The sequence below is a fragment of the Crocuta crocuta genome, unplaced genomic scaffold (assembly GCF_008692635.1).
Source record: "Crocuta crocuta isolate KB4526 unplaced genomic scaffold, BGI_CrCroc_1.0 scaffold149, whole genome shotgun sequence".
Classification (NCBI taxonomy): domain Eukaryota; kingdom Metazoa; phylum Chordata; class Mammalia; order Carnivora; family Hyaenidae; genus Crocuta; species Crocuta crocuta.
The window spans coordinates 6095006-6109347 of NW_027551561.1; the positions used below are offsets into that span (position 1 = coordinate 6095006).

At 39.4% G+C, this 14342-nt stretch overlaps 1 protein-coding gene across 1 annotated transcript in view; it reads left to right on the forward strand.

The window, feature by feature from the left end:
- The window catches only part of NF1 (neurofibromin 1), a 200939-nt gene that overhangs the window by 96042 nt on the left and 90555 nt on the right, over window positions 1-14342 (forward strand). Inside the window, 4 exon segments of the mRNA XM_077749858.1 lie at window positions 427-524; window positions 1374-1520; window positions 3959-4105; window positions 8202-8312. Coding sequence (XP_077605984.1) covers window positions 427-524; window positions 1374-1520; window positions 3959-4105; window positions 8202-8312 — 503 coding nt within the window.

The window sequence follows — 14342 nt, forward strand, 5'->3', positions numbered from 1 at the left end:
ACTTACACTGGAATTTATTTCTGAAATACCCTGTGTTTTTCACTTATATGCTTTTGTTTTATTTTTATTTGTTAAATTACAAAGGAATCATTAGACTGATACCTGATGGACCTTATTATCATGGGGAAGTATCTTAGCAAATGTCTTCTGAAGATAGTTTTCTATGTATTCATTCTGCAAATTCTGAAGTGGAGACTGAAATGGAGACTGTATGGATTTTTATTAAAAAAGACATTAAAATTTTTAATATGTATTTTTACATATGTAAATATGTGTGTGTATGTATGTATAGAAATTATATCAATGAGACATACAGAAATATACATATAAATGAGCTATAGAAATATATATATATATAAACTGTATCGATGAGAAGATCAGTTCTTCAATGAATAATATGATTTATAACCGTGTTTTATTATTTAGATACTTCAGAGCATTGCCAATCATGTTCTCTTCACAAAAGAAGAGCATATGCGGCCTTTTAATGATTTTGTGAAAAGCAACTTTGATGCAGCACGGAGGTAAGATTGCTCTCTTTGATTTAAATAGTGTCAGTTTCACTTAGGTCACTTTGGAAGCGTATTTGAACTAAAAAGTTACTCTAAAGGAGTAATGACAGCTGAAGTTCTGTGATTTTAGAGAACTTGAGTTCTCTTAGGTGCCACAACTAACTGGTTCTTTATCTCTCTGAGTTGTTGGCTAATCTGTAAACAGGGACAATACTACTTGCGGGTCTGAGTCGATTTTAGAGAAACGCAGGAGGTAGTGTATGATACAGAGCTTTGTAAATGTAAGTTAAAGTCCAGAATTCTGCCTTTCATGTGGTGTGAAACTAATTGATCTCCTAGTCTAAGCTAGACTTGGGCAACTCTCTCTCCCAGCTTTTCACTGTTGTTCTGACCAGTTGGCATTTAAAAGGTACGTTGTTGGGCTGCAAGCTATATGGGAGAGAAAAGCGAATGTCGGCATAGGATTCATATTCCAGCAGATTGATTCCCCAAAGAAAGTTAAGAGAACAGAGGTTCTCGTCCTGGCTCTGACCTAACAGGCTGTATGGCTGTGGGGAAGTCTTGTGTCTTGTGTTGCTCTCCGTTTCCTTATCTATAAACTACTGTACTGGCTTCTGTTCAGAGTCTCATCCATCTAAATTTTGCTGCTGTCTGACTTCAGAAGCCGACCCAGGTATCAGAAATGGAAAACCAGCTTTCTCCTGGTCTCTTCTTTTGTGTTTAGTGACAGTCATGTGTGAATAATCCTCCGTACTTGTAATGTCAGTTATTTTACAAAGCTACTTCATATGAATTTGATTCAGACATAGATATGAGTGCTTCTAGTTTTTCAAAATTCTGATGGCTTTGTATTGTTTTAAGGTTTTTCCTTGATATAGCATCGGACTGTCCTACAAGTGACACAGTGAACCATAGCCTCTCCTTCATCAGCGATGGCAATGTGCTCGCTTTACATCGTCTCCTCTGGAACAATCAAGAGAAAATTGGCCAGTATCTTTCTAGCAACAGGTAAGATTTCTCAGTCATGGCGATTGCGAAAACTCTTAGTTTAAATTTATAAAAATTATTGGGCATGAATAATGCTTTTTACTTGGAAGCTGCTTAGAATAGGAATTACGGTGTGGAAAGAGAAAGGTAGAACTCTCAACTCTTGCATAGGCAAAGGGTTGACTCATATGAAACGATCAACAAGCCCACCTAGGTGCTGCAGACTTTTTTTTTTTAATGTTAAGCTAAAAAATCACAAATTAGCCCTTTGGGGTTTTCTCTGGTTTGCACAACATCAAACGTGTGCAACAAGATATAGAGGAGTTTAAATTTACTAGGAGCTCAGATAAGTATTGGTATCTGAATCTGAAGAGCAGCTAATTCTCAGGAATTTAAAAATTAAACCATTGCCAGTGTTCTGATTCCGTTTGTGATACTCTAAGTATATGCAAATAAAGCTTCACGTAAAAAATAATAATTGAAAAGTGTTGTTTTGTTAACGTGGTGTTGTTTCATTCGCTGTTTGTTTGTTTTTATTTGTTTTAATGTTTATTTTGAGAGAGACAGAGTGTGTGTGTGTGAGCAGGGGAGAGACACAGAATCAGAAGCAGGCTCTAGGCTCTGAGCTGGCAGGACAGAGCCTGATCTGGAGCTTGAACTCACAAACCATGAGATCATGACCTGAGCCAAAGTTGGACGCTTAACCAACTGAGCCACCCAGGTGCCCCTTGTTAGCTGTTTTTAAAGCCTCTTGTAGCCTTACTCGCTTGCTGCCCTTTCAGGTTGTGTATGTGCATAAATGGCCCAAATCCCCATGCATTCCTCTTACAAATGTGAAATGAGTCCAGAAAAATCTTACGTGCTAATTAAAATGGTTTGCTCATTCATGGGCATGCTAGAAGACCATGAAGCTAAGGCTGACTGGTAAAGAGATGGTAATTTAAAAGAGAGAGCATTTTAACCCTTCATGAATTGTTAATGGATTAAATGATCTGGGCATGACTGAAGTCGGCCATGACATGGAAGGATGAAGACGCTTTGTCTGTGTGCCACAAAAATAAGCTGCTGAACTTTTAAATGCAAACATTCATTTCTCTCATGTACTTTACGTACATATTCACGTAGCTTGATGCCACAGAGTTTTTAAAAATTCGGATGTTAAACACCACAGCACATTCCAAACGCACAAAAGGGTATAGGCTATACTATGACAGATATGGGTAGACCCATATCTACCACCTAGCTTTAACATTAGTTTGCTATTTCACTTCAGATCCTGATAACATTTTATTTCTTGGGGGAAAAGATATTACTTCTCTTTATGAAACTGACAAAAATAAGGAAATTATAGGCATATATAACATAGTTTTGTGTGCTTTAAAAATGTGCAGAAATTGGGGCGCCTGGGTGGCTCAGTCGGTTAAGCATCCAACTTTGGCTCAGGTCATGATCTCGCAGTTTGTGGGTTCGAGCCCTGCTTCGGGCTCTGTGCTTCACAGCTCAGAGCCTGGAGCTGCTTTGCATTCTGTGTCTTCTTCTCTCTCTGCCCCTCCCCTCACACTCTCTCATAAATACACATTAAAACAATCTTAATAAGTGAATAAAAATTTGCAGAAATTATATATCAAATATAGTCTCTTCACAATATTGTTTGAGATTTGAGATTTACCATTTTACTAACTTATGTTAGTATTTTATTGAATAACTATATTAAAATGTATTTTCACAGTTCCTAACTGATGGATATTTAGGTCTGTTTCTTGTTTTTCAATGTTCTAAATAGTAATGTAATAAATATACTTCATATTTGTCTTGTATATGACTTGAATGTGTGACTACTGGGTTCTGGGGTACACACAACCCCACCTTTTCTAGATACCGCTCCATTACTTTCCAAAGTGAACGTGCTGATTTACACTTTGGTCAGCACCGTGTGAGAGTACCTCTTTATATACATACTCACCAAAGCTGGCATTAGTATACTTCATAATTTTTTGCCGATTTGATGTTTATGAAATCATATCTTGTTACTCTTGTTTGGCTTTAAATGCTTAATAGTTGCTGAAAATCCATGCTTACCCTGGTTAAAGAGAGATCTGATATCAGGGACAAATATATCCAATTCATAAAGACTAGTTTCTCAAGAAGGATTCTTTTCATCCTATGAAAAAATGGATCATAATGTTATTTTTACTTACTGATTGCTCGTTTAATGGTAAGCGGTTGAGAATACTAGAAAAAGTGAATTTTTAGGTAATTTTGTAGTTTGGAGAGTGGTCATATTTCTAAGGTGTCTCCATGTATACTTAGAACCTTTGAGGTCTTTTTAGTGCCGTTTTTACAAATCAGCAAGAACCACCTGCGGACATTAAGAAGAAAAGCAGCCAATGATAATCTAAAGCAATGTGTGCATCTAGATGTGAACTGCTACCTCTTTCTAAGTAGTTTGCCATTTCTAGGGATCACAAAGCTGTTGGAAGACGACCTTTTGATAAGATGGCAACACTTCTTGCCTACCTGGGTCCTCCGGAGCACAAACCCGTGGCCGACACACACTGGTCCAGCCTTAACCTTACCAGTTCAAAGTTTGAGGAATTTATGACTAGGTAAAGTACCACCGCGAAATAATACTTGCTTTCTTTTGGATGAGATGCGAGGTTTACCAGTAGACCGCTTCTGAGATGCGCTTGTGTTTCTGATGGAAGATTCTCAGGAAAGACGTGCCTGATGACCGCATCGCCATATTTTGGGATCCCACTTTTTTCTTACCTTATCTATTGTTGACATGTGTTTTGTTCTATAGTCGGTTTTCTTATAAAAATGATAGTATCTTATTAAATAGTACTTTGTCATATTGCCTTGAGGTGTTTTTGCATTGAATACTTATTGGGGGGAAAGATAATCATATTCAGGGAGATTCTGCGGCTCAGTGTGAGTAAGTGATCTGCCCAAGATTCTGCACCTCAGTCGGAGGTCCTTTGGTTTTAAGCTCTGAACTCTTTCCGCCACACCGCAGCAGGTTTCAGAACCGTCCCAAAGTCCATGCTATTAACTGCTTGTAGATTGAGACTCACAGAATTCGGTAAATTTCAGTAGTGCTATAAAATTCCTGCGGACATTTGTTTTGAGTCTCGTTTAGAGGGATTTAGTTTGTGAGGTGAGAGACCCTCCTCATAAGGCATTCATGTTCCAGCAACAATATATGCTGAATCCTTCAGTCTTTAAAGCACCTTTCTTCGGGCACCTGGGTGGCTCAGTCGGTTGGGCATCTGACTTCAGCTTAGGTCATGGTCTCATAGTCTGTGAGTTTGAGTCCCACGTCAGGCTCTGTGCTGACAGCTCAGAGCCTAGAGCCTGCTTCAGATTCTGTGTCTCCCTCTCTCTCTGCCCCATCTCCTGCTCACTCTCTGTTTCTGTCTCTCAAAGACATTAAGAAAAATAATAATAAAGCACCTTTCATCGTACTTTACACTTAGTCACTTAGTCAGTTCTTCAGTGGCTGTGGGTGTTTTGTTCATAACATGTGCCAGAGATAGAAATAAAAAAAGCAGAAATTGGGGCGCCTGGGTGGCTTAGTCGGTTAAGCGTCCGACTTTCGCTTGGGTCATGATCTCGCGGTTCGTGGGTTCGAGCCCCGCGTCGGGCTCTGTGCTGACTGCCAGCTCAGAGCCTGGAGCCCGTTTCAGAGTCTGTGAATCCCTCTCCCTCTGACCCTCCCCTGCTCACGCTGTCTCTCTCTCTCTCTCCTAGAAATGAATAAAACATTAAAAAAATTTAAAAAAACAGAAATTAAAGTTCAGAAATTAATTCACGTTCAGGATTTGCATATACTGTGCCTTGCAGTGTACGTGCTGCTTGTTGGTCATATTTCCTACAGACCATAGTTCTGTATACTTCAGTTCTTTGCTACCATTAAGAGAATGTGTGACTACAAAACAGTCTTCTTTCCAGCTTAATTTTTATCTTTAGCTCTATTCTAGTCTTTTCGTTGCAACAAATGTTTATTCCTAAGTGATTAAAGGAATATTTTCCACACAAAATTGTAATGGAAACTTCCATAGTACAAAAATATAAAGCTTTTTTATTAAACATTATTGAGGACATCCTACCCATTTCCCCACTTTTCTAAGAAAGCCTGTTTATTGCTCTTATCTACGACCCTAGCTTCCCTTATAAAACAATCTTCCATGCTTTGCGAGACTAACTGATCTAACAGTTGTGGTGTATATATAGTGTTCAATAAATGTTAAGTGTTATTTTTGTTCTCTTCTCAGCTCCCACTGATGCTCTTTGAGGCCTGTTTTTGTTGTAAAAAAAAAAATGATGAAAGCTTTAGAATTTTCTCAACTATAAAAATAAACATTGCTAAATTATTCAAAACTCAGAAATCTATTTTTTAAATTTTTTAATGTTTTATTTACTTCTGAGAGAGAGAGACAGAGACAGAGAGAGACAGTGTGAGCAGGGGAGGGCCAGAGAGAGAGGGAGACATAGAATCTTAAGCAGGCTCCAGGTTCTGAGCTGTCAGCATAGAGCCCAACGCGGGGCTCGAACCCACGAACCGTGAGATCATGATCTGAGCCAAAGTCGGATGCTTAACCGACTGAGCCACCCATGCGCCCCACAAAACTCAGAAATCTGAAGAAGAAAGCAAAAAATTCTCAGTTACTCTTCTTAGAGATATTCACCTGTTAAGAGATAACTCACTTAATGTAGAGCAGATAGCCTCATCATCATATATCTATGCATATGTGTGCCTGTTTCTCATATCAAATGATATCTAGGTTGTTTTCAGTAATACTAAACAAACACTGACCTGGTACTGGCAATATAATAAACTGAGAAACAGCCTGTCCTCCCCACCCCTTCCAAGACACAAGGAGCATGATGCACGGAAATATGAGGTCAAAGGAACTATATATATATATTTTTTAATGTTTATTTGTTTTGAGAGAGAGCACCAACATGAGTGGGGGAGGGGCAGAGGGAGACTGAGGCTTCAGTCTCACGACCCTGAGGGCCGCCTGGGCAGCTCAGTCAGTTAAGCGTCTGACTTAGGCTCAGGTCATGATCTTGCGGTTCTGTGAGTTTAAGCCCTCCATCGGCTCTGTGCTGACGCTCGGAGCCTGGAACCTGCTTTGGATTCTGTGTCTCACTCTCTGCCCCTTTCCCTCCCTCCTCTATCTCTCAAAAAATAAACATTAAAAAAAAAAGTTTTTTTTTAAGTCTCATGACCCTGAGATCATGACCTGAGCTGATATCGAGAGTCAGACACTTAACTGACTGAGCCACCCAGGTGCCCCCAAAGGAAATATATTTTTGAAATATTTTACTTTTAAAATACATAGCTGGAACATAATTTCTGAGCACATTGCCACCATATGGTCAGTACAGATTGATAAAGAAGTGGAAAGTCTGAAAAAAGTTAAGAGATTCAGATGACAAGGTCCAAAATGATTATTAGGTGTTTCAGAAATGGAGCTTAGAGAGAATGGTGAAGAGGTAATATTTGAAGAGACAACAGAGGAAAATGTCCCAGGGTTGGTGAATGACCTGAATCTTCAAATAATTACACACACTGAATGTTTAGTAGAATATATAAAAATCAAATCATGCTTTTTCAGAAGTATTTTAAAATACACCTGGGAATTTAACATATGACTACAAGTTCATCTAGCAGTGGACAATTGGATTGCTTCCATACCTTGGCTCTTAGAAGTAATGCCGCAATAAATATAGGGCGTGTGCATCTTTTCAAGTTAATGTTTTCATATTCTTTGGGTAAACACCCAGTAGTGGAATTATTGGATCGTTGGTAATTCTGTCTTTAAATTTTTACATGAGGAACCTTCATGCTGTTTTCCGCAGTGGCTGTGTCCACCTACATTCACACCAACAGTGCATGAGGGTTCCTTTTTCTCCAGCATCCTCACCAACATGTGTTGTTTCTTGTGTTTTTGATTTTAGCCATAGAATGGAATTTTAATACATGGTGTTGGTAGAACTGAGTGACCATCTGAAAAAAGGTGCTCACACTGTTCATGAAGCTAAACGCCCATGCAGAAGAAAACACAGCCAAAGGAAGGCTTTTTAATCATTCAAAATCATGAACAAAAAAGGAAAGGTTGATCAACTGGACTCTTGAAAAACAAATAAATAAAAACTCAACAGCTTCTAGAAAAAAAAAATGCCACGATTAAAAACAATCCTGTGGTAGGGGCGCCTGGGTGGCTCAGTCTGTTGGGCATCTGACTTCGGCTCAGGTCATGATCTCACAGTCTGGGAGTTCGAGCCCTGCGTCAGGCTCTGTGCTGACAGCTCAGAGCCTGGAGCCTGCTTCAGATTCTGTGTGTGTGTGTTTGTCTCTCTCTGTCCCTCTCCCGCTCACTCGCTCTCTCTCTCTCACGCGCTCTCTCTCTCAAAAATAAATATTATAGAATTATTTTAAATTTAAAAACAATCCTATGGTTAATATTACTGCCCAGTACTTAGGATAGTCTTAAGGACCACTTGTTATGTTTCAGAGTAAAACCTTGAAATTTTGGGTACTTGTTGTCAAATTGCCCTTCAGAAAGTGTGTTGCTTTTTAAATGTTTTGTCATTTAGTACATTTTATCACTGGTCTAATCATGGGTTTTTATAAATACTCATTGGACAATATAAAGCCAATGAGTTACTCTATTTTTTTGTTTTTCCTTTCAGGCATCAAGTACATGAAAAAGAAGAGTTCAAGGCTTTGAAAACATTAAGTATTTTCTACCAAGCTGGGACTTCCAAAGCTGGGAATCCTATATTTTATTATGTGGCACGGAGGTAAGAAATACTGTTTCAGTTTCTCTTATCAGAGTGTTTAAAATAATCACAAATGGAGAAAGACGGCAAGTTTGATTTTTCCCACTTGACCTCACTGGAATTGAAGACCAGTTTACCTGGAAGAGTATAGCTGGGTAAATAACCATCCCATCCCCAGAATGATGCATGGTGTATTAGAAATTGCTTTTCCGGAAACCTGTTTCCTACTGGCTTCTTTTTCTTACATCAATTTTTTTTTAATACTTCTTACAGTGGATTAATTACCAAGAATAAAAAAATTGCAAAGAATCTTTTTAGATGTATTCTGATTAAATAGTATCTATAACATGACAGTCACAAATTTATCTTTTTGAGCAGAAGTCGAACTTTAAGAGTCTCTTTCGAAGAACTTTTGGTAATATGCTGAGTATGACGACATCAGGGTGATTTAACAAATAATTTAGAGAAGGTGTGGATATTTCTATAATGGTGGCACAGGTGACAGCTTGGAAAATTGATTGCATTTTTTTTCATGCTGTCTTCAGTCCAGGCTAGTTCCCAGAAAACCTTTCAGGAAATGCTGTGAGCTCCTCCTTAACAGTAGGCATGAGGCTTTGCATTGCTTTTCCTGCTATTGTCTTCTCTTTCTTGCCTCATTCTACCTTTTGAGAACTCACCTGTGACACTAGGTGGCCAGTGACTTTGACTTTTGACTTCTTCCTGTTCATGTCATAAACTCATGGTGTTTGAAGGGCAGAGGCAATGTGGTCTAACAGAGAGACCATTGGTTTTGGAATTTCAAGGGACTACATGTAATCTTAGTTTTACTGTTCAGTAGCTGTAGAAATTAATCTTCCTGAGTGTCCTGAATTTAGCGTAAATTGAAGATTATGTCAGGAGACTGAATGGTCATGGGTGGCAAGAACTTGCCAGTATATAGGAAATGGAGGTCTTGAAATGGCAGAAGAGGACTGAACAAAGGAATGCACCAGGTGGGAAACTCATTTAATCAAAGGACTCAGATAGCATTAAGACCGGGAAGCCTCGAGAACTGCGTGTTTAGGGAATTAGGAGAGTACAGAAACTTGTGTTTACCCTGCACTCGCCTCTTGAACAACTCTGAGTAATGTCTCTTCATTTCCCTTGAAAGTCTTCTCTCCAACTTTTCTATCAGTTCCTTTTTCTAAATTGGTTCAGTTTCATTTCCTTTTGCAATTGCCATGAACCATATTTGTATTTCAACCCCAACTTTTAATGCAGCCAGTAGATTTTGACCCTCCCTATGTTGCTAAAGTAATTGAAAGTGAAACATTGGTGAGAGAGGCAGACAGGTGCGTGTCCTCCTCCCCCTTTAAATTCTTGTTGGTTTTCAAGTAGCAAAGATTTGTGGGAAACCTCAGTGCAGACACCCTCTGTTGGATTAAATCAGTGAGATTTCCAGGGAACCTACATAACATGGTGATTTAAGAGTGTTAAGGATTCTCAACTTTGTTGCTTTATTAGCCACATAATCTTAGACAAGTTATTTTTTTCTGAATCTGTTTCTTCATATGTTAAAAAAAAAAAAAAAAAAAAGAAAAGGGGTAGAACTTGTAAAAACTATCTGTAGACCTGTCCCCAAAAGTATTTTGTGACTTACAGTTCTGTACAGAGTATGTTTGAGGTTTTCTTTCGTTTTTGTTTTTGTTTTTGGATAGGACTCTTCCAATTTCAGATTTTTAATACTTTCCATTTTTTACTGAGACCTTGGAGAGCTCCTCTTGGCCTTCATTTTCCCCTGGTGTGAAGTCTTAGCTCAAAAGAGTTACATAGTAGCTCAGAGCAGAGAGGGGGCCATTTCCTCCACTGTACACAAGTCCAGAAGTAGATTGTAAAGGCCTTCTCTCTACTTAGCCAACTTTACCAAAGAGCATTTGGGTAGGACTTCTCTTTTGATAATCCTGTGTTTCTGTGGCTTGGACTACAATGTATTCATTAATGTCTTTTGACCTGTGGATTCCATTTACCTTACAGATCGTCCACACACATTTCAGACTTGAAGTATGCAAAACTGAATTCAGTCTACATATATTCAGTTCCACTTTTTCACACTCTGTTCTCCCTTTCAATAACATCACTATTCTTTCCCATGCTAGAAACCCTAATCTTCTTAAATTCTTACCTCTTTCTTTTATCCTCCTCATTATCAGTCACCTAGTCTTGATTTTAATGGTGAGATCTTGACAGATCAATTAAGTTGTTTTAGTGAGGCCTTTGTTATTGCACAGAAAACCTTATTTTCTCAGGAAAAACATGAATCACAGCAGAGCCTGCCCAAGTGTAGATGGAACTAGGTGGCTATCAGTTCTGGAACCAGCTTACACTCTGACTCTCTCTTGGCTTCATAATCAACTGTACTTCATGATTTTTCTCTTTCTGTATCCCTCCAGTTTTAGCCCCAGTTAACTAACTCTTTCATTACCTCAACACTTCATGCTTCATATTCCAGAAAGAGAATGTGGTTCAGCTGAACAATATCTCTTTGGCAAAACCTTTCATGCCAAGTGTTGGTTGGCCAGTCAAGTACATGCTCCTTCCTAGCTGACAATCGTGTGATCAAAATAACCACCTAGTGCGATTCTTTTAGCGGGGGCTGTCCTTTGGCTTTTGTTCTCATTTTTGTTTTTAAATTGGATCTTAATGGTTTAATATTTCTTTTAGGTGCCCTGAAAATGCCTTTTGGAACCATTCCCCCCGCCCCCACTGCTGTTACTGAGACTTTCTTTTTAGCTCTTACCTGTACTAATGCAGCATTAGCTTCCAAGTTCCTAATTCCCAGGGAACTTCTTCCAAGTCATCTTCACATTGTTTCTGGAGGCAGTTTCCACACACATCTCATCTTGTCGCTCTCAGTGCATCAGGTAGCACCACTGATTCCTCATATACAGGAATCAACAGGCTCTGTTGTCAGGCATGCAAGGTGCTCTGTAATTTTTACCTGATTTCGTTTCTAATCTTTCCCTGCTATTCCCTCCCATATATTTATGCTCCTACCCTATAGTAGTTAAAGTACCATAAATACAAGAACAATTGTTGCATCCTTGTTTATAGTAGTAAGAAAAAAAAAACAGTGTAACTGTTTTTCAAAAGGGGAATAGTTGAATATATGATGCTGTCTCTATTCTAGAATGATATACAATGTGTTAAGTTTATTCTGCTTGTTACAAGTGACAGAAATGAAATTCGAACTTGTACAAACCAAAAAGGGTATTGGTGGGCACATGTATCTGAGAAAATCAAGAGGTGGACTGGCTTCTTGCATGACCGTGTGCAGAGCGTGGAGAACATGGTCTTCCATGGTCTGCTCTGTCTCTCGACTCTGCTTCCTTTGGGTCGATATTCTTCCCAGGAAGCTCTCCCTCTGGGCAGCAGCGGATTGCGTTCTCAGCTTAACAACTGAGGGAAAATGACCTCTTTGCCATAGGTGCAGCAAAAGGACTGGTTTTACTGGGCTAGCTTGAGTCACATGCCACTTCCTGAGGCAGTCACCATGGCGGGGGGGGGGGGGGGACCAAACTGTCCCTGGAACTCAGTGAGGAGGCCCTGCTTGAATTGCGCCAGTTGAAAGGGAAAATTGGATCGCAGATACCAGCATTAGGAAAAATGGATTCTGATCAGGCAAGAGTAGCAGCAGTGTTCTAGTGCAGCTTTAAAAAGACCCAGAAGGAGGACTCTGCCCCTTGTTATACAAGGTGCAGACTAGTATATGTGCTCAAGCATATACAGATTGAGAAATGCGTGAAAACATATACCTTAAACTATTCACATTGCTTATCTCAGGGGAGTATGACTGGAGGAGGTAGAGGTCCGAATATTTATTATGTATCTCTGTGTTTTTTGACTTGTTACCAGGAGCATGGGTTATTTTTGGAGAATAATAAAAAATATAAAACCTAAAAGATATAATGAACTTTAGGACTATTATGATACCTGCCAATTGCTTTGGGGGGGGGGGTAGTACCAGTAGTAATAGCGAGCATTTACTGAGTGCTTTCTCTGCATCAGGCAAGCTGTACATATGATAGACTTTTTCATTTAACCCTGACAGTAACCTTCTGAGGCATTGTTATTAACGGTGAGTGACCTGTGTATAAACTGAAACTTAAAAGAAGTTGTAAGTCACTCCTAAACCTAGCTGGGAGACTGACTTGGAGAATTAAAACACAACGCATACCCCGAGGCCCTGTCCTAGGCTCCCAAATGGGAATCTCTCTGGGAGAGCCTAATCTATGTATTTAGCAGGCACCCAGAGTGATTCCTCTGTAATCAGTTTATTAATGAAGTTTGGGAATCCCACTGGGCTGGTTTGTAGACCAGCATGAAACTCTAATAGTTTTGAGAAATATTTCTGTAGGGAAGAGTTCTGAATTCTAGGCATCTGGTCTATAAATGACCTTTTCAGACACCAGACAAATGTTTTCTCGGAGCAAGATAATCTTGCCATTGGACCAGCTGCATTATACATTATAAGAGTTAGCAGAACTGGGGCGCCTGGCCGGCTCAGTCAGAAGAGCATGAGACTCTTGATATTAGGGTCATGAGTTTGAGCCTTACCTTGGGTGTAGAGATTATTTTTTCAGAGTTTTTTGTTTTGTTTTTGTTTTTTTTTTTTGAGAGAGAGAGACAGCATGAGCAGGGGAGGGTCAGAGGGAGAAGGAGTCACAGAATCCGAAGACAGGTTCCAGGCTCTGAGCTGGCTGTCAGCACAGAGCCTGACGCGGGGCTCGAACCCACGAACTGCGAGATCATGACCTGAGCTGAAATCGGACGCTTAACCGACTGAGCCACCCAGGTGCCCCAGGTGTAGAGATTATTTAAATTTTTAAAAAAACAAATTTTTTTTTCAAAAAATAGAGTTGGCCCATTTTTTACTGTAACAACATATTACTGTCCAGATTCATGAAACAGGTGACCCAGGTGTTTTTGTGTAGTAGTGTAATCTCTCCTTGTAAGATTAGCACTTGTCTGTTTAATTAAAAATAATATAAAAATAGCACACCCTGCTCCTCATTCCCCATCCTCTGTCCCTTTCTCTCACACACCGGGGTGTCCTTTGGTTAGACGTCACCAACATAATTTCTTCTCTTAAACTTTTAATGTAAAAATCTGAGTTTCAGTTCAATTCTGCAGGCATATCAAAGGCAAACGTGATATTTTGCTTGTCTTAGCAAAAGCAAGGAAATAAGGAAGGAAACCATTGTATTAAGGTAATAATTAAACTTACACAATTAAAATCTACAACCTAATTAAGCCAGGATAAAGATAACTTCCTAAGAAGTAAGTTGAAATAAATTTGATTTTCCTAGTGTGCCTGTTGTAATTCAGCAGATAGTAATGAACTGAGATAGGAGCGCAGACCGTTCAAGCGCACTTCAGCCTGAGTGCACACAAAACAGTGAACATACTATGTAGAGAAGAAAGTGAGTGTTGTCCATTGGTCTCAGTTTCGTGCCACCACTTTTCATGGTCATCATATTTACGGTTGTGGTGGTCTCTGGGATCGCTGCTATTTTCAGAGGTGTCTTGTCATTTGACATCGTCTTCACATTTGAGGTTATATGGAGCTTTGAAGCCATCTTGAAATTCGAGATTTTGTTGGAATCCGAGGTTGTCTTGGGATTCGAGGTTGTCAGAGAATTCAGGCTCACCATGGGACTGGAGACTGTCGTAGAATTTGAGGTCATTAGTGTTGTTACATTCCCCGAAGTGTTAGCGACAAACAGGAGAAACAGGCCGATGAGTGATAGTTTGAGCATCATTTTCCTGCTTCAAAATAATTATAGAAGTTTACTGACACTTTGAACACAAATCTAAGAATCAGCGTTTTTAAAGAGGGGAAATCTGAAGGAAACCTCATTCCAGCACTGGGGAAATGCCCATCTTGGGTTTCACAATGTCTTTTTTTTTTTTTTAAGTTTATTTATTTTTGAGAGGGAGAAAAAAAAGCATGAGTGAGAGAGGGGCAGAGAGAGAGAGGGGAAAAGAGAGAGCATCTCAAGCAGGCATACACTG